This window comes from Paramacrobiotus metropolitanus, unplaced genomic scaffold, assembly GCF_019649055.1.
Source record: "Paramacrobiotus metropolitanus isolate TYO unplaced genomic scaffold, Prichtersi_v1.0 Parri_scaffold0000018, whole genome shotgun sequence".
In the NCBI taxonomy this organism is placed as follows: domain Eukaryota; kingdom Metazoa; phylum Tardigrada; class Eutardigrada; order Parachela; family Macrobiotidae; genus Paramacrobiotus; species Paramacrobiotus metropolitanus.
The window spans coordinates 974322-998795 of record NW_026570238.1 but is presented as its reverse complement, the minus strand read 5'-3'; the positions used below and the strand labels follow the sequence as shown (position 1 = coordinate 998795).

At 42.8% G+C, this 24474-nt stretch overlaps 1 protein-coding gene across 1 annotated transcript; it reads left to right on the top strand.

The window, feature by feature from the left end:
- Positions 1-16073: 16073 nt before the first annotated feature.
- Positions 16074-24358, top strand: LOC129585851 (atrial natriuretic peptide receptor 1-like). The gene is made up of 23 exons (XM_055478735.1): positions 16074-16473; positions 16556-17155; positions 17460-17846; positions 18145-18188; positions 18256-18372; positions 19044-19181; positions 19488-19718; positions 19997-20129; positions 20191-20287; positions 20367-20475; positions 20547-20648; positions 20745-20813; positions 20963-21145; positions 21688-21925; positions 21993-22410; positions 22464-22584; positions 22675-22746; positions 22889-22915; positions 23023-23185; positions 23629-23662; positions 23823-23872; positions 24043-24134; positions 24214-24358. Exons 2-23 carry the CDS (start codon positions 16765-16767, stop codon positions 24256-24258), a joined length of 3261 nt encoding a protein of 1086 aa, XP_055334710.1. The 5' UTR covers positions 16074-16473; positions 16556-16764; the 3' UTR covers positions 24259-24358.
- Positions 24359-24474: the final 116 nt, after the last annotated feature.

Here is a 24474-nt window from a genome sequence, read left to right as displayed (position 1 = left end):
GGCACTGGGTACTACGATGGTCCTGCTCCGATTGTTCGTCAAAACGCATTTCGATATCCTTAGTAAGTTAATCACAAGTGCTTGTGTATGCGTGCGATATTTTATTTCAATTATGCCTAAATATTTCTTCTCAATAAAGCGTATGCTGCGTAAACAATGTTGTACCATGTCATCTGAATAATCATTCTGGTCTTGATGCTGTTTTAATTAACATATTAAATGTCGCTTTACTGCGTGTTCTTTAATGATGCTGCCGAAAATTCACAACGATGTTTGCTCATTTAATATCAATAAATTCATTTCATCAGATTTAATGGAGAAATAATTATTATTATTGTAGTTATCCATTCAAAATTAATCCTGCAAGTCATCACATCACCCATGCACCACAATTTCACACAGTCGAAGATTCCTTTACAATCTACAACCACGATCCGCTCGATCCTAATGACCTGCTTCATACGTTGTATCAGCTGAAGATTTTTTTCGGCTTTCTTCTCGACTACCTGTACAAACGCCACAACGTGTATCCGTCCGATAGAGTCCGCTTGATTTTTGAGCATCATAGTTTTCCGGATCGAGCCATATCCAGTAAAGTATTGCCGGCTCGCGAACTGACTCCCGAGTACCTCGTGCACACAATTGAAAGAGTCATGCGCAGTGGCAACGCTTATTTTCTGTTCGATCAATCGCTCCGATGTACGTTCGTCCACTGCAGGGATACACTGGGATACGGTACCCGATCAATTAAAAAGAACAGAATTTCCTTCAAATTAACCGAATACCTAGAACAACGTCGGTGTGTGGTTGTTATTCGACCGTCAGTCCTCCACGATCCGAACAACGAACTGTGCTGCTCGCGTGCTATTGCCGTAAGCCTAGCGCATGCGTTGAAGTATCGAACCTTCAAAAATATATGCAAGTCTGACCGTAAAGCTCAACACACGTTGGCACAAAAGCTACGATGGGAAGCACGAGTTCCACTTGGTCCTTGCGGTTTCGATGAGCTCGACAAATTTGCGTGCGTACTGCGTGAAAAATACGACTGTCAACTCCGTGTAATTGATGCCGATCTTCAATTTGCGGAGTCTTACGACTCACCTTATTGCACGAACCTTATCATGTTGATCTTTCACAACAATCACTTCGACGCAGTCGTAAAACCGCACACGCTGCTAGGATTCACAGGTCGATGTGACATTTGTGGAAGCTTTTATCACGATAAGTGTCGCCATCGATGTTTCGGTGTGTGCAATATGTGTACGCAAATTGGATGTGTAAACAAATACAGCCCTCTTGAGCCGGATGGCCGCTTTTGCGACGACTGCTGTCGACGTTTTCGATCAATTCGGTGCTTCGAGAACCATAAAACAAAGAAAGGTTATCGAACGGGTGCACGCACGGTCTGTGAAGCTTGGCGGCGTTGCAAAGATTGCAATGGATATGTCAGTCATCCGCACAGCCAATTGTATTCTGATACACATCAATGTTTCACGCATTTGTGTACGAACTGCAAAGAATTCGTTACTACTGGACACCTTTGCTACATCCTATCTGGGGAAAAAGCTAAGAAGGAAAAGCCAAAGAAGAAAGTTGCCAAAGCAATCGTTTTGGATTCTGACGATAGTTCCGACGATGACGCCGACGATGAAGAAGAAGACCCAGAATCATCGGAGACCGATAGCACACTCGAAGAATCCCGTTCAACGACAACGTCTATTGAAGAAGAACGCCTGTGCGAAAGTGAAAGTGAATCCAGTAATTCACTGAATGAAACTGCCGTGGCAAGAAAGTCATCAAAGTTTACGAACAAGAAATTTGTTTTTGATTTTGAGGCCGGATTGGATAGCAGTCGGTACCACTACCCGAACATGGCGGCACTGATGTGCCTCGACGACGATTCGTTTGTTATGTGTTTCCGCGGCCGTGCCTGTGCGGATGATATGTTAAGTTGGATTTTCAAAAACACACGCCAGTGTACATTTCTGTCGCACAACGGGCGGAAATACGACAACTACTTTATCCTGAAATCCCTCGAAAGTCAAGGACATTACGTTACAAAGATTCAAGATGGTGCGAGCCTAACACTCGTCAAAATTCCAGGAATCAACGCACGGTTTGTGGATACGTTATCATTCATGCCACGGTCCTTAGCTGAGCTCCCGAAAGACCTGGGAATAAGTCATCTAGTGCTGAAAGGATTTTTTCCGTACACTTTCAACACTCCTGAGAACGAAAACTATGTCGGATGCATACCAGGTAAAAAAATCGAATTTAGTCTGCATCAGAGTTATTTTCGTGGGTATTCATTACAGTAATGCTTACCAAAATCGAATTTTTGCAGATAAGCAGTATTTCGGTTTGGAACGCATGTCTGCTAAGAAGAAACTAGAGTTTGATGCTTGGTACGCAGAAGCAAAAGAAATTCATGGTGACGCATACAACCTGATGGATGAGTGCGAGAAGTATTGCGTCAATGATGTTCTGGTTCTGCGCGAATGCTGCAAGATAACGCGAGCTTCATTCGAGAAACAATTTCCTGGTCTGGATCCATTTGATGAACCTACAAGCCCGTCAGCTGTGATTAAAGCGTTTCAAGTGCACTACCTTCAGCCTGACACTATTGGTATACCGCCACCAAGTGGATACGGAAGTACTCAGAATCAAAGCACAAAAGCGTTACTCTGGATTTCCGACCGTGCTCGTCGGCTCGACGAACCGATCCAAACAGTTAGGTCTGCGGAAGGTGAGAAGTATTTTGGACGAATACCTGTAGACGGGTGGTGCGCTGCAACTAGAACGGCCTACCAATTCTACGGCTGTTTCTGGCATGGATGTCCGAAATGCTTTCCGAACCCAAACAAAGTTAACACGGTGCGAATGAAGACCTTTGGCACACTTCGCGAAGAAGTCGCGCAGACCGAAGCATACCTCAATAACTTTGCACGAACTGTTACGGATCCATACGCTGACGTTCCTGTAATACTGACAACCATTTGGGAGTGCGAATATGACGAGAAGCTGAAAGCTGGCGAGATCGTTGCACAGCCAAATTTTCGACCGCGTTTAAATGTGCGTGACTATCTTTTTGGAGGTCGGACAGACATATTCTGTATGTATAAAGAAATCCCAGAAGGGTCCAAAGGGAAAGTCCTGGATTTTATTTCACTGTATCCGTCCATTATGGTTTTCGACCGCTATCCTGTTGGCCACCCTGAGATCCGATTCACTAACTTCAGCAAACCTGGCGAACCGTTTAACATTAAGGATTGGTTTGGCGTTGTGTACTGCGAAGTATGGCCGCCGTATGAGTTATTCATACCTACTCTCCCGCTCCGATTGGCTGATGGTCGTACGGTGTACACCTTATGTCGTACGTGCTCGGAAGAGCTGAACATCGCAAAGCCGTGCACACATGACTATCGACAACGTGCATTCGAAGGGGCTTGGACTACACCACTTCTGGAACAGGCAGTTGAAGACGGCTACATCATTCGTCGTGTTTTTGAGATTCACCATTTTCCTAACAGCAGCAAATATAATCCGGAGAGCAAAACCGGCGGCGTGTTTGCCAAATTTATTTTAGATCTCATTCGCACCAAGATAGTTACAAGTGACTTTCCTGCACATGTTATCACCGAAGAACATAAGAAAGAGTTCTGCAGGAAATATGAAGAAGTTTTGGGAATTATTTTCACCCCCGACGAAGTTACCAACAATCCCGGGATGCGCGCAGCAGCTAAAACGTTTGTCAACCAAGTTTGGGGAAGGTAAGAAATGTGAATTAGGAATGTTCAACATTTCTTAATTCATATTTCTTAATAGGTTTGTTATGAAAGCCGTGTACCGCCAGAATACGTACTGTCGAACGTACAAGGAAATGAAGGACATCGTTTTCAACAGTCGTTATATTACCAACGACATTCGAATGGTCAACGATGGAAAGTGCATCGATGTGACGTACGAAGAAAGCTGCTTGGGTATGAATTGTGCAGAAAGTTTTAATTGCATTCCCGTTTGAGTTAACAATTACAAATTCGTGCATAGGTTGCGCCTAACAAGCGAACAAATCCGTACATTGGTAAATTTACCACCGAGTACGGCCAACTCAAACTCCTTAAAGCTTTACGGCTTGTTGGCGATCGTCTGCTCTACTGTGACACGGATTCCGTGATGTTCGTGAGCACCCCGGGCGAGCCAGATCCTCCTACAGACGACCTACTAGGCGATTTGTCCGATGACCTCGGCGGTGAGCATTTCGTGGAGTGGGCTGCACTGGCAAAGAAAACCTACTGTCAGCTCCTCCGCAGTGGAGAACAACGTATAAAGTGTAAAGGGATTCCTAAGTCTGACGGGTTGAAGGAACGGGTCAACATTGGTGTTCTGAAGTCTATGATGTTCGGGACAGGGCCGTCCCAAGTTACTGCATGCGAAAGTATAACATTCAAAAAGAATACAGATAACTTAACTATACAGACAGTGCCTCTTGTTCGGCGTATAGGCTGAACGTTTACCAGTCGTGCTATTGGTCGTGATTTTGTGACGTATCCGCTTGGTTATCATGGTATCCCTTTTCCTAGTATCGGCTCACTTGAATTTGAAGTTGTAAATCAGTTGCTTGAACGTTTCAATCCTGCAATGCTGACTGAGGACGTTGATGGGGAAGAATATTTTGTGCATGAATAGCTGCTAAATTTCATTGTTCTTGTTCAAGACTATACGCATGCAACCATGTCGTCTCTGAAATCGAACAATTATGGGAAATTAAAATACGAATTGATCACGGGGTTGTGTGTCGCTTGCGATCAGCGTCTGGATGTCTGTTGCGATAAACAAATCATTTTTAAGAGATGTACTGCTGCGTTTAAATATCTGTTCAGCTTTCTCATCAATTGTCAGTTTTTGAAAAGCGAACGTATGTGTTGTCGCGGATGTTATCGTATCGATGATCAGCATACTTGTGGCAATCGTGTCGACGATCATTGCTACAAATCTGCTCACTTCTATGAAATTGCGAACTTCAAGTCTGCGTGAGTTGTTTAATTCTAAGCAGTTTAGATGGAACAAGTTGATAACCATGGAAAACTTGCTGACGTGGTTACGGTGGAATACAAGCATTGCACCGAGAGGCCAGCAAGCAGAGCAATATAAAATTGTCGATGGACACCGTGAAAGAGTTCCTGCGCAAACAGCCGGCCTACACGCTACATAAACCAGTTCGCAAACACTTTCCTCGTCTCAATTTTGTTGTTTCCGGTCCTAACGAACAGTTCCAAGCGGACTTAATAGACTACAGTGCGTATGTATCTGTTAATGATGGGTATAATTTTTTGTTAGTCGTGGAAGATTGTTTTACTCGGTATGCATGGGTGGAACCGATTAAGCGGAAGACTGCCTCTGAAGTCCGTGATGCTTTACAATTAATATTTGATCGTTGTGGACCGTTCCCGAAAAAATTTCAAACCGATCTGGGAACCGAGTTTTATAATACTGATGTCAAATCTTTGTTAAATCAGCATCAAATTCTTCATTTCTCTACTAATAATGCAGAGATTAAAGCTGGCCAAGTTGAACGTCTGAATCGCACCTTATCGACTAGGTTGTTCCGTTATTTTACACATAATCGAACGAAAAGATGGATTGATGTAATTCAGAAACTCGTGGACGCATACAACAACAGCCCACATAGAAGTTTAGGATACCATAAGCCATCAGAAATAACGGCTGAAAATGCAGAAGAATTTCACAAGATCATTTACAAGGACAAAATCAAATATGCACACAAGAAACTAAGCACGGAAATTCCAAAATTAGGAGATTTTGTGCGTCTGTCTTTGAAGAAGACGGCAATGGAAAAAGGATATACTCCAGGGTGGTCAATAGAAATTTACAAAGTCAAAGCTGTTGAAGCCCATGATGGCATAACCATGTTCCGAGTGGAAGACTTGAAACGTGAAAAGTCCCAAAAAATACACCAGAGACTGCTGAAATTGCTGTTTTATCTAAGAAAGGCAACAAAGTTTTGATACGTTTTGTTGGCTGGAATAAAAAGTTCGACAAATGGATCACTTTAAGTCAACTTAAGCGGTATGGACTTCAGTTAATTTAAAAAATTCGATTTTGGTGTGCACTGCTAAACTAACACGACTATAGCGCATCATATTGCATACCAATTTCGAATATTTAAGAATGGATGATTTCTATATCACCTTGACATCTGATAGTGGCATTGGAAACACGGCGTCGGAATTCGTTGTGCTTTTACCAAGTTATGTTCAGCTACTGCGAGAATTTGAAGTAGCACTGTGCTACTTACAGTGTCCAAAACCCCGATCGATAACTCGTGACACCTTGTGCGTGTTTAGCGACTTGGTTCGCAGCCAAGTGTTTAACAGAACACGCGTTTCTCTATTGGCTGTTTTATCTCGAAAAAGTGTTGCAGACGGAAGCGCATTCGTTCCTTCATCTTTGAAATATATCAGCGTTGAGAACACTCAGTTTGATCGCATTTCAGTCTCGATCACCAGTTTAGATGGAGAGTCTGTTGAATTTGAGAAAGGTGTTTCAGTTTTGCAATTACATTTTCGCCGTAAATAATGGATGAGATTTCAAGTTTTGCGATTCCTGCGCAAGTTTACGTGCACCTTCTTTCACCGCAACATGGCAGCGCGGTTGGACATGTGCAGCACGGATACGGTTCGCTTGGAAATTTTTTTGGCAGCCTTGCTAGGACAGCAAAAAATATTATTTATCCTAATCTGGTTCGTCTGGGTAGAAACGTTGTTTCTGATGTTCTACAGAACAAGACAACGTTATTAGATTCAGCTCAAAATCGAACGAGAGAAGCTGTCGGTAATATGATGTCTGATATTCAAAAAGGGCGGGGCAAAAAGCGCCGGAAACGCCGGACCACAAAATCAAAGCTCAAAGGACAGCTACACGGAATCGTAAAAAAGAAGCGCAGACGACGCTCGCGCAAGTCCAAGCCAGCTCCCTTTACCAAACCGAAGAAGCATTCTCATAAAAGACGTAGCCGAAAACGAAGAGTTCATAAACGTTTGCGCAAGAAGAAACGTATGCGCGTTCCGCTTTCGGGATTATTACGCTAACTCTCACGAGAATGGAGGCTAATACACCTTTGTGTTTAAAATCGGAATTGGACCATTTTTCTTTGCCGCCTACTCAAACGGCAATCGAATCCGCGAAGTATGTTTCCTATAATCCAATAGGAAATACTTTGAACGTGGATACGATTGCTTGGGAGGTTCCGGGAACCCCAGAGGAAATGATAGATCTAGCAAACAGCACTATTTTACTGGATGTAACTGTTTTAACCACTGCAGGAGCCGCTCCTGCCGCTGATTTGAACTGGGGCGTCGTTAACAACTTTACACGTAGCCTATTTAGCGGACATGAACTTTTATTAAACAGTGAGACTGTCTCATCTGTTCCTTCCTTATCACATTACTCATCCTACTTCGAAAACCTATTGAATTTTGGCTCTGAAGGTCGAACACAGCTGTTAAGCTCTGGTTTTGTTTTGGACACTGCCGGAAGCTTTGACGTGAATTATATTACACTGCCTGCAGCTAATCCAAACAATCTAGTTTTGAATGATGGGTTCCTTACGCGCCGTGGCATGATCGAGGGCGGAAATTCATGGCATTTATTTATGAAATTTCCTAGTGACTTAGCGAACCAGTCACGTCTTATTCCACCTAAAGTGGACTTGAAATTAGTATTGGCACGATCTAAAGACAAGTTTGCGTTGCTTTGTCCTCAAGCGCCACTTGATTTGAAAATTGTCATAAAACGGGCAACGCTTAAACTGCGCAAAGTCAAGCTGGACCCTGAGTTTTTGCTGGCTCATGAGATTATGCTTCAAAAACGAAATGTAATGATTCCTTACGTGGAATCACATGTTCTCGAGATGACCATCCCATCTGGAAGCAGTCATTGGTCTCGTGACGACTTATTTCGGGGAGTCATCCCTAAGCAACTTTTCGTTGCTCTAGTTTTGTCGGAGGCCGTTGGAGGAAACTTAACTCGCAACCCGTATAATTTTCAGCCCTATGAACTGAGCCAGATTATCACTTATGTCAATTCCGAACCGTTTCCTGGGAAAGCCTTAGAGGTTTCAGCTACAAACACACGCGACGGGTACCTGAGTCTCTTGGAAACAACCGGTATGGTTTACAAGAACTCAACACTGGCGTTTGATCAAAAAGATTGGGCCAAAGGTTATGCAATTTTCGGTTTTAACCTTGAACCTGATATTGGAGACCACACGTGCATAAATCCTACGAAAAAAGGAGTTCTAGGATTGTCCTTATCTTTTTCGGCTCAAACGACTGCCACTCTTTCCGTATTGGTCTATTTCAATAAGAACGCCCTCGTAGAAATTGACGCACGACGGAACGTTTATTGCCCATACAAACGTGCTTAAACATGAATAATATCAAGCTTCTAGATATCGTGCAGCACGATAGCTGTCTTCAGAGAATATTCCTCGGAGTGTTCTCACGAGACACGCTACCAACCGTGTCCAGTCCAAAATTTCCGCTCGCACTGATTGTGAACTCGGACAAGCACGCGGAACCCGGACAGCATTGGCTAGCTATATTTGCTAAGAACAGTAAAAATGTCGTTTTCTTTGATTCTTTTGGTAAGTCTTCTTTATTTTACGGCATGGAGTTTGACAAATTTATCTCGGAAAATTTTCCGGCTACCAATGGACATTATCAGGAAAATCGGATCCAACTCCAACATCCTCAGTCTAAACTTTGTGGTCTCTTCTCTGTATTTTTTCTTTATTACTCTTGTCGCGGTCTTACGTTACGTGAAATTGTAAATAAGTTTGAATACCCCAAAAGACTGCAATTCAATGATAAAATGCTGTATGCTTTTGCTAAGAGGAAATTGCATGTGTGTAAAAACCCTCGAAAATGTTTGAAGCATATGCCGAAAAAGCAGCAATATTCTCTGCCTATGTATAAGGTTATCTATTAAAATGCGGAAAAAGAACGTCGTTTGGTTCCGGAATTTATTTGACTCTTAAACACTTGAACACACACGACAGTTTGCATATCTCGGAAAAATTCGATTTTGGTAGGCAATACAATCAACAGAGTTGGTTTGTTAACATAGATGCACACCAAAATCGAAATTTTGATGATTTAGCCAAAATGTTTCCAGTTTTTCGAACCGTAACTGGGGTGGCTTTGCTTCTTCGTTTGCCACTGCTGTTTCGTTCTGGCGTATTAAAAGAAAAATCGGAAGGTTCAAAATCTAAATATGCTCTACGACGCTGCATATTCGGCAATAACGTAGCCGGCGCATTGCAACTTTTCATTGCCTCGAATACTTCTTCTATTCCATTTGGAGGAGTTTGTGAAGGTCCTGGATTTGTAGATGTAGTTAGCCAACGGATTAAATCCACAACGTTCGTACCGTTTTTCAAAATCCCGTTTACTGCAAGTTCCAGGTTTTTCCCAATTGAAAAATTACCGTACTTTTGTAAGTGCGTTAGCAAATGGCGTGCGTTGTTCTGTTGCTTCTCAGGTAGTAGAAAAACCACTCTATCTGTGGACTTATCGCTACCATGCGTTGCAGCATCAGTTTCGTCGAAAGGATGCTGCGCTGGATGATGCTGCATAGGCAGTGTAGCCTGTCCTATATAATTGTTGTACCGCTCCATAGCGTCGCTATGTGCATTTAAACGCTGTCTGCTAGTCATTGTCGGATTCTGCAGTGAGTTTGTCATATCTCGGTATGACTTGGTCAATGGACTCGCATAATAGTCCAGATGAGCATGTGTAGGCTGTACAGGAACGGGAGACAGGCTTCGCGATTTCCTGACAGCACGTAGCTGTTCTTCATTTAACAAAAACATTCGTCGTGCCATTTTCAAGCGTTTCCCAAAACAAAATTAAGCACAGGAGGTAGGATTAAAGACAATAAAGCAAAGCCTTTTGCTAACAGAAAACTTCGTTTAGTTTTTCGGGACACAGACTTTTTAGACAATAACTTTAAATAGGGCAATAAACGTCGAACTCGCTGAGCTTTCGACGATTCAGAAACGGGAACCGTGCCTTCAACAATCTGGAGCGCACATTCAGAAATGGCATCAATCAAAGTGTCTTCCGAATTTTTAATAATCGCTTTCGCAAGTTTCGGCTTGCTCTTAGCTATTGATGACAATAAATCAATATTGGAAACGGTTTTACTTCGCTCCATTATGCCGGTAGATAAACTTCAGTATAGCCAGGAAAGTTCTCTCCGAAAATCGACGATTTCAGTCGATATCGATCGCTTATATTGTGTTGCAAATCAATTACAATATAACCAAAAGGCTTCTCAAAAGCGGCTGTGACGGCTTCCATGAAATAATTAAGTTTATTAGGAAAAGGTTGGCGTCCTAAGATTTGTAGTTGCTGTCGGTCCTGAGGATTTTTAAAACAAACAATGACTTTGGCGTTTAGCCGTATATCTCGACCAAAACTCTGTTTAAAAAACAGATTTTGTGTCAGATAGATGACCGTTGTATTGGAATGGCGTCCACCGTTGCAAAATAGTTGGGCAACGTGTTTGCTTGTTTTTTCTTCTAGGTGCAAGTCGTCAATCACACAAACGTTAACTTGTTTTTTATCAAAAAAATTCGGCTTTGAAATTTCTTCTGGCAAACCTTCGATAAAAGTAATTGGAAATCCTTCCTTTACAAGTTGATCGTATAATGACTGATACTGTTTATAAAACCAATAAACCCGTTCCGGAACTTGCGAGAGTTTATTAAATCGGAGAATATTTGCCACAAACGTGGTTTTACCAGAACCAGAATTCCCACTGATTAACATAGAAGTTGGGTGATAAAACACATCATTCAACTGCACTTCCATTATTACGTCCGAGTAGCAAACGACGTGATTCATTTAAAACAAACGAAATCAGAGGCATAATGATGTTGTGGATAGGAAATCGATCAGTAACTCTTAATACAATGACAGCACCTAAGCGGAAAAGTTGAGAAAACACAAACGGTATGGCGTAAAATAGAGCCCAAATGAGTATTCCCCGCGAGTTCTTTTCCTCTACGGGAATCGGTGGTGGCGTTTCAGGGTCCATGGTTTCTATGGATCAAAAAATTTCAAAATTAAAAATTTGATTTCAAACCGGAAATTTCAAACTGAATTTACACAACAAAAACATACCAGTCGTAGTTGATCAGTTGGCATCGTCAAAAATGAGTAAGTCGGCCGGCTTTCCGTCAAACTCGTCGCCCCAAGATGGATGTACCGGTGGTGTAAACCCGCCCACCGTATCTCGTTTCTCTTCTCCCAGATCCTCCGGTTGAGTGAAAGGAACTCGTCCCTGTTCCAGTTTCTTCAGCTTTTCGAACTTGTCCACCCGTTGATAAAAATAGTCGAATTTTGGTACTGGAGGACGGATATCGTCGTCGTCATCACATATGCCAGTGCATGTCTCATTCCAAACTTTGACACCACTACCGTCAGGGCACTCGAAAGTAATAACTTGCTGGATACGATAGCCGACACTGGGGCAGGCTTTGCGCCATTTCTTGATGTGATACTTTAAATAGTTCCGCATACGACCGTGTGCCAAATCGCGAACGATGGGGCGCCATTCTTTCCAATTTTCATCCGTACACTTAGTTGGATTCTCTCGGAAGGCGATATTAGTCCCCTTTTCCTCTTTAGGATACAGTGCAAACGCTACTTCTCCAAGCGGCTGTTGATGGAACCAAGTTTCCTTAACAAACTGCGCTCTAACACCAATAGTGAGATCAGGATAATACTTTTGAGCGTCTGTAAAACGGGCAAAAAGATCCCGATAAACTCCTTGTAGCATATGAACGTCGTCCTGCTGAACGGTGCTGTAGTATACAACACCGTTTTTCATCATACGTTCTCCAGTTCCGACCGGGAACAGAGCGTTAGCGGCGTTTTCTAAAGACATTCTCAAACTCGCGTGAAAATAACGGCGAATATATCTTCAGTGGCACGGTACATCGGCAAAAGTTTCGGCAGAACTACTGTATGTGTGTGTGTGTGTGTGTGTGTGTGTGTGTGCGTGTCTGCGTATCTGGTTGAATATGCGTTCAAAGTCAGAATGCTGTTAACTCATCGTTTTGTTGCAGATGCACCGCCTACTTCAGGTCTTGGTCTTGCTGTCAGTGGCCAGCAGCGCGTGCGGTGTATGGACGCGCTGTTTCAGCCACTGTCAGTGCGAGCGCATCGAGGGCGTGGTGAACTGCGGCGGGCGGGACTTGACTACTCTGCCCACACTGCGCGCTGCAGAACACTGGGTGCAGGTCGTCCTGTTCCAGAAGAACAGGCTGTATAGTGTCCCGTACGCTGCTCTTGCCCGATTTTTCCCGCGGCTGCGCCTGTTCGATGCCCGTGGTAATCCGATCCTGGATTGTGGAGAGCCCGCGACCGTCAACTTTACGGTCTTATCAGACTGTGGACGGCTCCCCGTCACAGCCACAACGACCGTGCCGCTGAACACGACTGATTCGGGCACGAGTATATCGCCGAGCAAACCCGCGTCAACCACCACCGCGAACCATGATCCGGCACCGATGACCAAGCCGCCGACCGACGAGCCCGACAGCGCGTTCAATGTGCCCAACGTCGTTTTCGCCATCATCGGCGTAATTACCCTGATTGCGGCCATATCAAGCGCAGTGGTTTTTCTTAAGCGTCGTTGCGCTCCTGTAGCCCACGCTATCATGTCGGTGGTTAATGAGCATACCGACCTTTAATTACTGTACATATGCTTTTTGTACAAATTAGTTTCAGTTTTGTACATACTTGTTTCTGTACAGATTCTGTAGTTTGAATCTCTGATGTCTGCGCTTCCATTTTGATAATGTGATCTTCTGTTTTTGGGATATGTTACGTTCTGCGGTGTAAAAAAAAAATAATTACTGTACAGATTTTTACGAAATAATAAAAATTCGATTTTGGTTGGCATCACGTTCTGGTATGGTATTCGTAGATCAAGTTGCTTACCAAATTCGAAATTTTACATTATTCATATGTACTGTACTTATACATAGGTTGTAATGTAGGATGCAGTATTCGGTGCATTTTACTGTGATAGCGACGTATTCTGAGGTGTAAAAACATGGTTATTGTACAGATTCTGCTGAAAAAATAAAAGTTCGATTTTGGTTGGCATTTCATACTAGTTATGGTATTCGTAGATCAAGTTGCTTACCAAATTCGAAATTTTACACTCTTCACATATACTGTACTCATATACAGCAATTATGGTATAGGACGGTTTAGAGCAAGTATTCGGTGCATTTTGTTTGTTAATGAGTATTAATATCTTTTTTTTTGTTGAAGATGGAAGATTCCATGGAGATCCCGGAGCTGCTGCCCGTCTCAACCGGGCTACCCCGTACCACACCCCCATCGTCTACGGAGCATGTGATTCGTCGTAAGACTGGTAAACCACTGACCACGGACATCGGGGACAGCGACTCCTCTGATGAAGAGGAGAATGCCACTCCACAGCCCCAAGCCGGCACATTCGGACACAGTGAGCCACACACAGCCGCACAGACCGGAGACGAGTCGTCGATGAGGTACAGTACGCGGTGCAATAACTTCCAATTGTGCAAATGAAATATTCGAATTTGGTAGTCATTGTGCATAATCGTGTACGTTACAGTAAGTGCTGACCAAAATCGATTTTTTTTTCTAGCACACTGGCGGCCGTGAACCGTATGATAAGCGCGGTTCGTACTCCAGCGGTTGATAGTGTGGAGCTAGCCGGCGATGAAGGAGCAGACGAAGCGGACGCGGCAGCCAACCGGGCGGATTTGGAGGAAATGGGTGTTGGAGAGGAGCCCGAGGACGGTATGGACATCGCTGTGCAGTCCGATGCCGCGGAACCTGACGAAGATGCACCACATAGTAGTGCCAGTGGTACGACTGCTGACAGTGGTGCGCGTGCAGTGAGTGCAGCTGGCTCGTCGACACGTGCGCCGGACTCGGACCGCATTTTGACCCGCCGACTTGGACGCGAAGCCATGCGAAAACTTCGCGAAAGAATGAATTCTGTTGAGTTAATTTGCGGTCGCATGGCATTTCAGCGCCTCGTGCGGGAGATCATGGAAAGCATGCGCCCTGACTTTTCAATCCACTCCGCTGCGCTATTTGCTTTACAGGAAAAGATGGAGTTCTTCTTTATTAAGACTTGCGAGAAGGGCGCCGCAGCAGCTGATCATGCGAATCGCGTAACCGTCATGCCGCGGGATCTTGACCTTGTCCAGTATGCGCGGGAGGAGAACTTGCGCAACGATCCACGGTTCAGCCCAGACGGTAACCTGGCTAAATATCTGAACTATCAGAAACAGCGCCGCCAAAACCTGTATGTACCAGCTGCCGCACCACAGCGTTCTGCAACGGCCGTATCCGTGAAACCAACCGGCCACGCTGGGTGGAAGCGTCCTTTGGCGCTGGAGTCGTCTGACGAAGATGAAGAAGTCGCGCCGACCCCGACCAGTCCGACTTCGTGTAGGTATTCTACTGCGTTTACTTCTTAATTATGCACAGAACTGTTTTGTTGTAGGCACGCTTGGACGTGTTATGCAGCCTGGACGGGCCATTCGTGGGCGTGGAAAAGGTGTGTCGACCCGCGGCCGTACGGCTGCCGCTGAAGTGCAGCGCACTCGATCCCCAAGTAGAACCCCGGGAACTGCCGTCTGCTCGCGTGGGGCACGACGTGGACGTACAGCACGTGGAGCGCGCGGATCTCGCGGTACACGAACAACCGCACCGGTTCATCGACGGACACCAAGCCCAACCCCACCGCGCTCTGTTCAACCAGGTACCGTATTCTGAGTACAAATACTATACCATGCACATACGCATAACTTTGCATTCATGTGTTTAGCAGTGCGTCGTGGTGCCGGAGGCTCAAAACGTATCTGCCTGGGACGACCTAATGGGGTGAACCCCAGCCAGCCGCCAACGCCACGTCCACAGCATCGTATAGCCATCGGCCCGCCAGGTTCAGCGTGCTCACCATCGTTCTTGGCAAGTCGCAGAGGTAAGGCGTTGAACGCGTACACACACACACTCAAGCAAATGTACATTCTATGGGTTGTTAACACTTGTAGCGTATGACCGTGCGATAGCGGCACACCGGCGTCGCTTCGCTGAAGAACGTGCTGCACGTAGTGGACAGCGCCCAGCCGCTGCGCAAGATCCTTCGTCATCATCGTCTTCGGCATCGTCTGACCAACCAAGCAACGGTACTTTATTTTTACAACTTTAGTGTATAACAGAGCCGCAGTTATTTATGTTTTCAGCCAGCATTGATTTCATCCGGCCCCGTGAAGCGGAGGGTCCCGCCGAGGGTATGCAGTTGCTGGGTGGCGTTCGGAAGCCAAGCGGTGTTGTCGTTGCTGTGGACGGCAACATCACTCGCGTGCCAGCCGGCGAGATGACTGCGAAGCAGTTCCATAATCGACAACGTTTGTTCTAACATGTACGCGTTCCACTACCTAATTATTTAAAGAAAATGTCACCGTTTTAATTTTCACTAATATTTGTACTGTTGACAGGACGTTGAGCGGAACTGCGATGTGGCCGGAACGCGGAATTCGGAATGCGTGGATGCGTAGTTGTTTTGTTTTGCTTTGTTAATGCATCGGAGTGGTTGCTGTGTCATTTGTTTTCGTGTTATGTGTACGCGTGGTGACAGGGATGATTTGTTGTTTTTTGTTATACGCGCGGTACCGGGATCAGATCGTGTTAAACGCTGTGTGCGTGGTACGGGGTGATGTTTTCAAATGTGGTACGGGGATTGTTTCATGTATTTTGGTGACCGGGATAAAGCAGCGGGAATTTTTTCAATAAAGCAGGTGTAGTGGCCGTATTTTTTACTGTACACTAGTATTTTTTATTTCGTTAATTAAAAACCTAAAAATTAGCCATTGTTTAAGCTAATGAATTACGTAATCTAATTAAATTAGTATAAATTGCGTATATCTATTGTTTAAATTAAATTAAATTTAATTATATAGATAATTGCCGGCAGGTGTTACTGCGCGGCCCCCTGGGGTGTTTTTGGCGCCCAAACGCTGGTCACTCTACTCACGTGTAAAAATCGCCATGAAGCAGTCAGCAATGCAGTCATTATTCGACAATACAACACAGGCTGCATATCAGCTCAGTTACCGGATGCAGCTATCAACAAGATCAGCCGGATAATCACCAGGACATGGCCTTTCCCAGTTTAACGTGTGGCGTTGTCATCACGGGGACGCTGAGTGGCTGGCTGTAAACCTAAGGACGACCCACTAGAAACACCTGGGACAGCCAGGCAAACGAGCAGCGGCTCTGTAGTGAAGAATATTGGGCGATTCTGGACTTACAACATATCATGCATGAATTGTTTCCGCACTGCCAAATGCAGTGCCATTCGTTTTGTCGGAAGGTACACTTACTATGCTATGCTTTGTGTGCATAATTGGTTGTCTGAAAAATTTATTAAAATGAGTATTGTTTGATCGATTTAGTTTTTGGATCGATGTGGATGCCGGTGTGTGTGCGCACGTCTTCAGCTTCTGCTGCACTTGTGAAAACATCTGCAAGAAGAGGCATTGTGTGCCGACTGATGCTGCGCTTTGGGAATTTGTGCATCTAGTACCTGCAGTAATATAACAGCAAACGAATGTACTCTTTCGGAATATGACCTTATACAGATGACCATCGATATTTATCCGCAATGAGAAATGCCTTACATGCCTTCTGTGGTCCGCTCTGGTTAATTAGTTACTTCGGTTATCTCATCCTTTCAGTGTTGCCACAAGTGGGATATGTCCAGTCGTGGACAGAAGATACCGGCTCTGTTCGCAAGCGTAATCTAAATGTGTGTTTGATACTTGAGAATCCTTTACAGGAGGCACTGGACCAGTTTTTTAGTTACCGCAGAACAGCAGCTGCGCTGGACTTGGCAGTGGAAAATGTTAATACCTATATCCTTTCGCCGGCAAATATGCAGCTCGTTGTTTGGTTCAGGAGCGGCGGTGATACCTGTGACTCGGCGCAGGACGTTATTTCCGGTGGATTATCCCTTATTACGCAAGGGGTCACGTGCAATCTTTATATCGGTGCCGGTATGTGAATCACATTTGCACAAGATACAGCAAACAGTAAAAACACAATGTTTTAATTACCTAAAGTAGATAGCCAAATTTGGCCCAATATAATTCAACCTGCTTGTAACGTTGATAACTCGGGAATTGTTTGGACGCTTCCAGCTCGCTCGCGTTTTCTTCCGACAGAACACCACCGTTTCTGATATACATGAAACTCTACTTATCCAGTCGAATATTATGTATCAGTAGCGAATTCAGCGAGATCGTTGTTAAAAGAATATTCAAAATATTCACTGCATAATTCATACTGATTTTGTGGTAGGTTGTGGAAATAATGCTGATGCATTATACAGTTTTGCGGAATATTACAAGGTACCCCTTATTGCAATCCCTGCAGCTGGCCTGGAAACTACGGGACCAACGCGAGATACATACAAGTTTTTGGCCAGGACGTCTTACACCTTTGATGATGTTTGCAGTTCATTGATTCAAATTTTGCAACTCTGGGGATACTTACACACAACGGTTTTCACCGATGACAGTCAAAGTTTTTTTCATGAATTAAGTGACGCTTTCGTAGCGTCATTCGATAAGTACAGTCCAAATATTAGTTTACATAGCCGTTTCGTGTCCCTCAGTAGTGGGTCTAATTTATTGGATTCTGCCGGCATCGTCAATCGTATGCTGGAAGCCAGCACATCTTCCAGAGGTAAAGGTCCTTTTTGCATACGTACCCTGTTTCATATCTATATAGCGATTGGGATATGGTGGCTCGGATTGTTCATTTGTAAGACTACAAAGTACATAGCCGAAGTCATCTCGATTTGTTTTAGCAAATCTTGGTTAAATTGACAGTACAATCTCACCAACATATAATTACGCGGCAGTTTGGGATACTGATGTAAGGAAATACTTATTGTTTAATTACGGGAAGATCCCCTTATATTACTTTCCCGCGACCGGAGGTGAACAATAATCGTTTGATCGGCACGTTTCTCTCCTTGTAGTGTTCATTCTTTTATTTAACGCAACGATTGTCCGTGATTTTATGGTAAGTTTCACACGTCTTTTGAACAGCCTGTGTACAGTATTTGTTACGCACACGTTCTTTTCTCCAGCTGAAAGCCAAGAGGCTGGGGATGACGGACGGAAGTTACGTATATTTTGCTATAGAACTCTTTCCCAGCAATTACTGGGGATCGTACACCTGGAAGACCGGGCAGCTTAATGATCAGGTATGACGCCTCATTTGCTTGGAAAGGTGACAGTTGCTAGAAAGACGGTTCTGCCTTGTATAACTTAAATATATTAAAGATATCCCCATACGTATGCATGCATGATTAGCGATGAATACAATAGAATACGCGAAAGATGATATAGTTACACGGTTACACCCAATAGATTTCCACAGTGCCTTTATTTTCACTGCGTATTCTCATCGCTTTAACATAATTTTTATAATATTTATTTGCGAAAACTCCTATTTATTATCGGTAAAAAATTATTACTACTCGCGTTACTTAACAGTTTTCATCCTTTTCCTTTAAACTTGTTCAAAAATTTGAAAGCTTGATAGTTTAACGGTTTACCCATACTTCGTACTGCGTACAGACTACGTGGGAGAATATTACTTAACGATAAAAAAGCTAAAATGAGTTCATGCAAATATAACAACTCCAAAGACAGTACAAGTCCCTCTGATACCAGCATTCAACCATATACCGAAAATATATTTTAAAGAAGAACACATATGAACGGAAGAGAAGGCTATTAATGCCATATGCGATGATATGCACTGGAGACAGTGTGCTTAAACATGATACTGCTGTATCCCAAACGAGTAACGCACTTTGATACTTATCCGTTTTTTTGCATACCTTTGACCTTTAACATATTTATTATACAGGAAGCCCGAGAAGCGTACGATTCACTGTTTGTTTTGTCTTTGATCGAACGACAAAGCCCAGCATTCGAAGTATTTTCCACCAAAGTGAGAGTTCGATCACAAGAAAAATTTAACTACACATTTGGAATGTTTGAACCGGTATGCCATAATACAGAAGTACAAATTTAAAATAAGCACTTAGTAATTGAAGGTGGATTAATGGGTTGCATGTTATAAAGTTCCTGTATACGTCCGAGTACTTCGAAATTTTTTGTGTTGGTGTACTTTTTGCTTTTGATATCGTTTAAAAAACTTTATTTTATTTTTTCTTCTCTCTCGTTCTTTGTTTTAAACCGAATTTCTTTTTTTTAGCAGAACTCTAGATCTTGGTCAAAGGCCTTTGTCTATGGTCTGACTGCTCTAAATGAATTACGTTTAGTAACTCTCCTAAACTGTTTTCTACAGATCGATTCCGTTGTGACCAGCTACTACGAAGCAATTTTTCTTTATGGGACAATAATAAAAAAATTATGGATTGAAGAGGCTAACGTAAGCAATGGAGAACTGGTTGCTAAAACGTTCAAGAATTTTAACTATACAAGCGAATTAAGTGGAAACTTCCACATGGACAAATTTGGAGACCGCGATAATGATTATGTCCTGAAAGATCTCGACGAAGTTACAGGTGCATTCAGAGTAAGTTCACGAGGTACTAGCAGTTATTAATTTGTGAAAGCGGAAGTAAATGATTGATTAGGCGCATGTACATAAATAGTTAGTCATAAATAATTTACATGTACGTCTTTCGCAGTCATTATGCGCTTATGTACAGACTACAGACGTAAGATATCTGCTTGTACTTCTATATGATATTCAACTGCATTAAAAGCCCCAGTTATATACAGCTGTTCATTTTGATCCACATAAAATTCATGCTTCCTCCTGTAAATACATACTCCTTCAATTATTTGTAGCCTTCCTTGAAATACAATGTGGATCTGGGTTTGCAAGTACTGGCGCCAATACAGTGGCCCAATCGCTCTACACCACCACCCGATGTCCCATGGTGTGGCTTTAAAGGGGAAGCTATTGTTTGTCAAGCCCTAAGTTCGTAAACATTTTATGGTTTCAGTTGTATTTTGAATTTGCAAACAAAATTACTTTGTAGTGTCTTCCTGGAATGGTGGCCTGACTGCCGTGGTTGCTATTGTTCCACTTTTGGCACTAGCCGGCATAATTGGCGGAATAGTCTACTCAGTGCACCGGTAATTGTTCAATTTGTACAGTACTATGTATACAGAGTACACTGCACATCGTAACAAAGACGAGGCGTGTCTTGTTTAGGCGAGCTCAAGCAGGACCTTACGATCCGTACTGGTGGAAGATATTGGTGGATGAACTGCAAGTTCATCCTACCGGTCCAGCTGCTTCCTTTCACTCCAGAAATTCTGAGGTATATAGGCCTAAATGGTCAAACTTGTTATGATTCTAGTTTAAGCTTAATTAATTTTGCACTGTTTTCAGCTGAAATCGGAAGCTGTCGGGTCAAAAAGCACACGAAGCCGGTCAAACAAATCTTTCGTTGGGAGTTTTTTTGATAACCGGGCATTTTACCAGGGAGTTATGGTATACAGCTTCGTTAATCTGCGCTACAAAAATTTGCTTAACTGCTTACATGTCTTTAAATCTTTTACTAAGACATTATGGATATGGATTATACAGGTAGCCGTTCGTGACATCTCTAAAATTGTGACTGTAACGGCCAGTGAAATGGTAGACGATATGAGACTGGTACGCCCATTTGCAGTAGTTTGTCTGATTTCCGGTATACATATCTACACTTATTAGCCTTTTAAGGAGCATTCGTTATTGCACAATGGTACATGTTGCAAAAAATTGCGTACGAAACCCAACAATTATTGTATAATTTGATACGGTAGATAAGAGAGTGCGTGCATGACAACATTCACAAGGTTATTGGTATCGCCGTGTCACCATCCAATGTGTGCATGCACGTTGTGGCCGAGTTAGCATCTCACGGGAGTATCCAGGATGTCTTGACATCGGACGCCATCCGTCTGGATTGGTCTTTCAAAAATTCCATCATATCGGATATCGTTATGGTAAGGTCAAGTCTTTGTGGTCAGTTAGGTATTTCGAACGACGAACGGTGAACTGAATCACCATTGTAAGCAATAGATGACCGACCCGCTTAGTGTGACATTTAAATTAGCGCGATCAGTTTCACGGCGAATGATTATCGTCCTACGTACGCCACGGTGTGCGATAATTATAAAATGTACAGTATATCATCCGCTGCATCTGTGACGGTGCTGTACGATCACAGGTGCAGTTGTAATATTTAAACAATTGACTTACCACTGCATCAATTTCACTGCAGGCGATTTAAATTCGACAAATTAACTCTAATTTAACTTACAATGTTAGGGAGTAATATCTATCAACCGTTCAATAATTATTGATTTGGTTATCAATAAATATAAATTTATGATTATAATTATTATAATTATTGATTATCGATAATTATTAATTATTTTATTATCAATTTGTTTTGATTATCATGCTTTTCGGCCTTTATACGAAGATAATCAATTTTTTGCGATGGTGTGTGCCACTATTAATTTTGTGGCTTCTGTTACTTCAGGGTATGGATTATCTTCACCTCTCAACCATCCAATCGCACGGGGCGTTATCCGCTCTGACATGTGTTGTCGACCGACGCTTTGCCATGAAAGTATCGGATGCTGGTTTGTGGCGGTTACGAGATCCGAAATTGCTGCTTCCCCCACAAGCTAGCGACAAAGAAAGAGACTATGAGCCGCTTTTGTACAGGGCTCCAGAGTTGCTTCGTGGGAAGATGCCTCCCAAGGGATCTCAAAAAGGTCACTACAGCCTTGACGCCACCGCTCTCTACCAGTCGTGTCGTTTATTATATTTTTTCTCTTGCAGGTGATGTGTACAGCTTTGCGATTATTCTCCAACAAATAATACTTCGTGGCGAGGCCTATGAAACACCAGGCGATAACTATGCACTGGATTTAACAAAACACGAGATCGCCATGGAGGTACAAAAGGGCACGGATCCGCCGTTTCGTCCCCGCGTGCCTCGTGTTGCCTGCCCCAATGAATTATACCGCCTAATGGAAAACTGCTGGTCCGAGTACCCAACCGAGCGGCCGTCCTTTGTCAAGATTAAGCAGAACCTACACATGGTTATTGGAAAAGTAGGCGATAATATCGTTGATCATTTGTTGAAGCGGATGGAAGAGTACGCCGAAGAACTGCAGCAACAAGTGGCAGAGAAGACCGACCAATTCATGGAAGAAAAGCGACGATCAGAGGAACTGCTCGGACAGTTGTTACCCAAGTACGGAAACTTCGGCTTGATGAAATCATTAGAATCCTGACAGATTTTTATAGGAGTGTAGCGCAAGCTTTGACAAAAGGCCAGTCCGTCAACCCTGAAGCATATGAATCCGTTTCCATTTACTTCAGTGATATTGTTGAATTTACCAAAATATCTGCTTCCGGAACCCCAATGGTAATTTTTACGGGTTCCAACTTCGCCTCGAATTCAAGTTTGGTTACAAATTCGAAATGATATATGTGAATGCGTGTTCTGTTTTTTCAGGAAGTCATTCAGTTGCTCAATAATTTGTATACTGTTTTCGATGCCGTAATAGAGCATTTCGATGTTTACAAGGTACAGTAACAGCTCATAAACTGGTAAAAGTGCGTAATTGTTTGTAACCTTGATTACGTAGCGTTTGCACAATGTTGAAAGAGTCCTGCTGCTACAAGTAAAATTATCTAAACGTGTATTCTGTTATTCTGCACATGCACAGGTGGAAACCATCGGCGATGCCTACATGGTAAAGTTCATTTTCAGAGACACCATATTTTCTAAACCAGTAATATTATGGTACTTGGTATTTTTAATTACAATTTCTAACAACAGCATCCCATATTTTTCGTTTAGGTGTGCAGTGGCCTACCGGTGCGAAATGGTAACCGTCACGTCGTTGAAATAGCCAAAATGTCCTTACAAGTTGTCCAAGCTATAAGCAATTTCGAAGTACCGCAAAAATCCCATGAACTTCTGCGAGTTCGCATTGGAGTGCATTCTGGTCCCTGTGTTGCTGGTAATAAATGTTAAATATTATAATTAACATTATTTGCTGCGACTGCAGCTACCGATGGTCATTCCCACACACCGAATTGTTTAATATGTTATATGCAGTAAGAATTTGGTCCCCCTATAAACTGTTTAAGGCATGGGTTTCCAAGTCCATGCTTTTTGATTTCATAAACTTAATTGAAGTCGATTTTTTAATTTACTTTAATATCTTAAATGGTTCCGCAACATCAACTAATTAGAAAGCGATAGCAGTTTTGTAAAATTTTCTTGCCGTTCAAATGCCACACAAACACAAACAAAAATTCACACTCAGCATTTGTAGGAGCTGTTAGATACTACAAGGTCATGACTAATATGTTAATATTTATTAATCATTTAATTAATGTGTAGCGCAGCGCAGCCTTTTTTGTTATGTGGATTGCCAGATAAACACGCATATATTTATAGGTATTGTGGGCCTCAAAATGCCGAGATACTGCTTGTAAGTGTCTACCTCTTAACTTAATTTAGTAAAGCTTGCATAATTTGTTTAGTCATATACTTGATACGCTTCATTGTGCAGGTTATTAAGTAAGCTCGTAATTTTCGTAGTTTAAGAATGTATCACCTGTATAATTATACTTCTTCGTATGTGTACATAGATTTGGAGACACAGTTAACACTGCCAGTCGCATGGAATCTTCGGGAGAGGGTAAGTTTGACTTCAAAAAATATTTTCTTTCAGATTTACAACATATGAATAGAATTTTAACGTATTCGTATTAAACGTAAACGAATTAGGCTTTCGTTTGCATTTTCGAAAGAACTAGTCGAATAAAGCAATCGCAAAGTGCGGCTGTGTTTTTTGTCTTCTGTCCACAGCGAACAAAATTCACATTTCCGAGCAAACTTATCTGTTATTGGAAGATAATGGAAGTTTTATTATGGAAAAGCGAGGTCCCGTGGAAATAAAAGTATGGACAGGCACTCGGTGCCTCTTATGATTTTATGTAATTTGAAAGCACAGAAGTTTAGCATACAATTACGTTTCAGGGAAAGGGCATCATGGTGACGTACTGGCTTATAAAAATGTTATAATACTTCTTCTGAATACATATTGTATTGGAATAATTATTGATTACTGGGCCCGTGTAGAAATTTGAGATGCTATGTGTAATGTAGTGGATTCGAAATTGTACCGTACGCTGTTTCTATTGTATATTGCGTTCTTTGTGCATGCCAATGGCTCAAATTCGTTGTAACTTGTTCAGAAATAAAAACATGCTGATTAATATTCCAAATTGTCGTTTTCTA

Excerpts from the sequence above, each read along its gene's own strand:
- LOC129585851 (XM_055478735.1), top strand. The coding sequence starts at position 16,765 with ATGAGAAATGCCTTACATGCCTTCTGTGGTCCGCTCTGGTTAATTAGT. Across the intron at positions 20,476-20,546 it reads TTCACTCCAGAAATTCTGAG|CTGAAATCGGAAGCTGTCGG; the intron begins GTATATAGGCCT and ends CACTGTTTTCAG. Across the intron at positions 23,186-23,628 it reads TTCTGGTCCCTGTGTTGCTG|GTATTGTGGGCCTCAAAATG; the intron begins GTAATAAATGTT and ends ATATATTTATAG.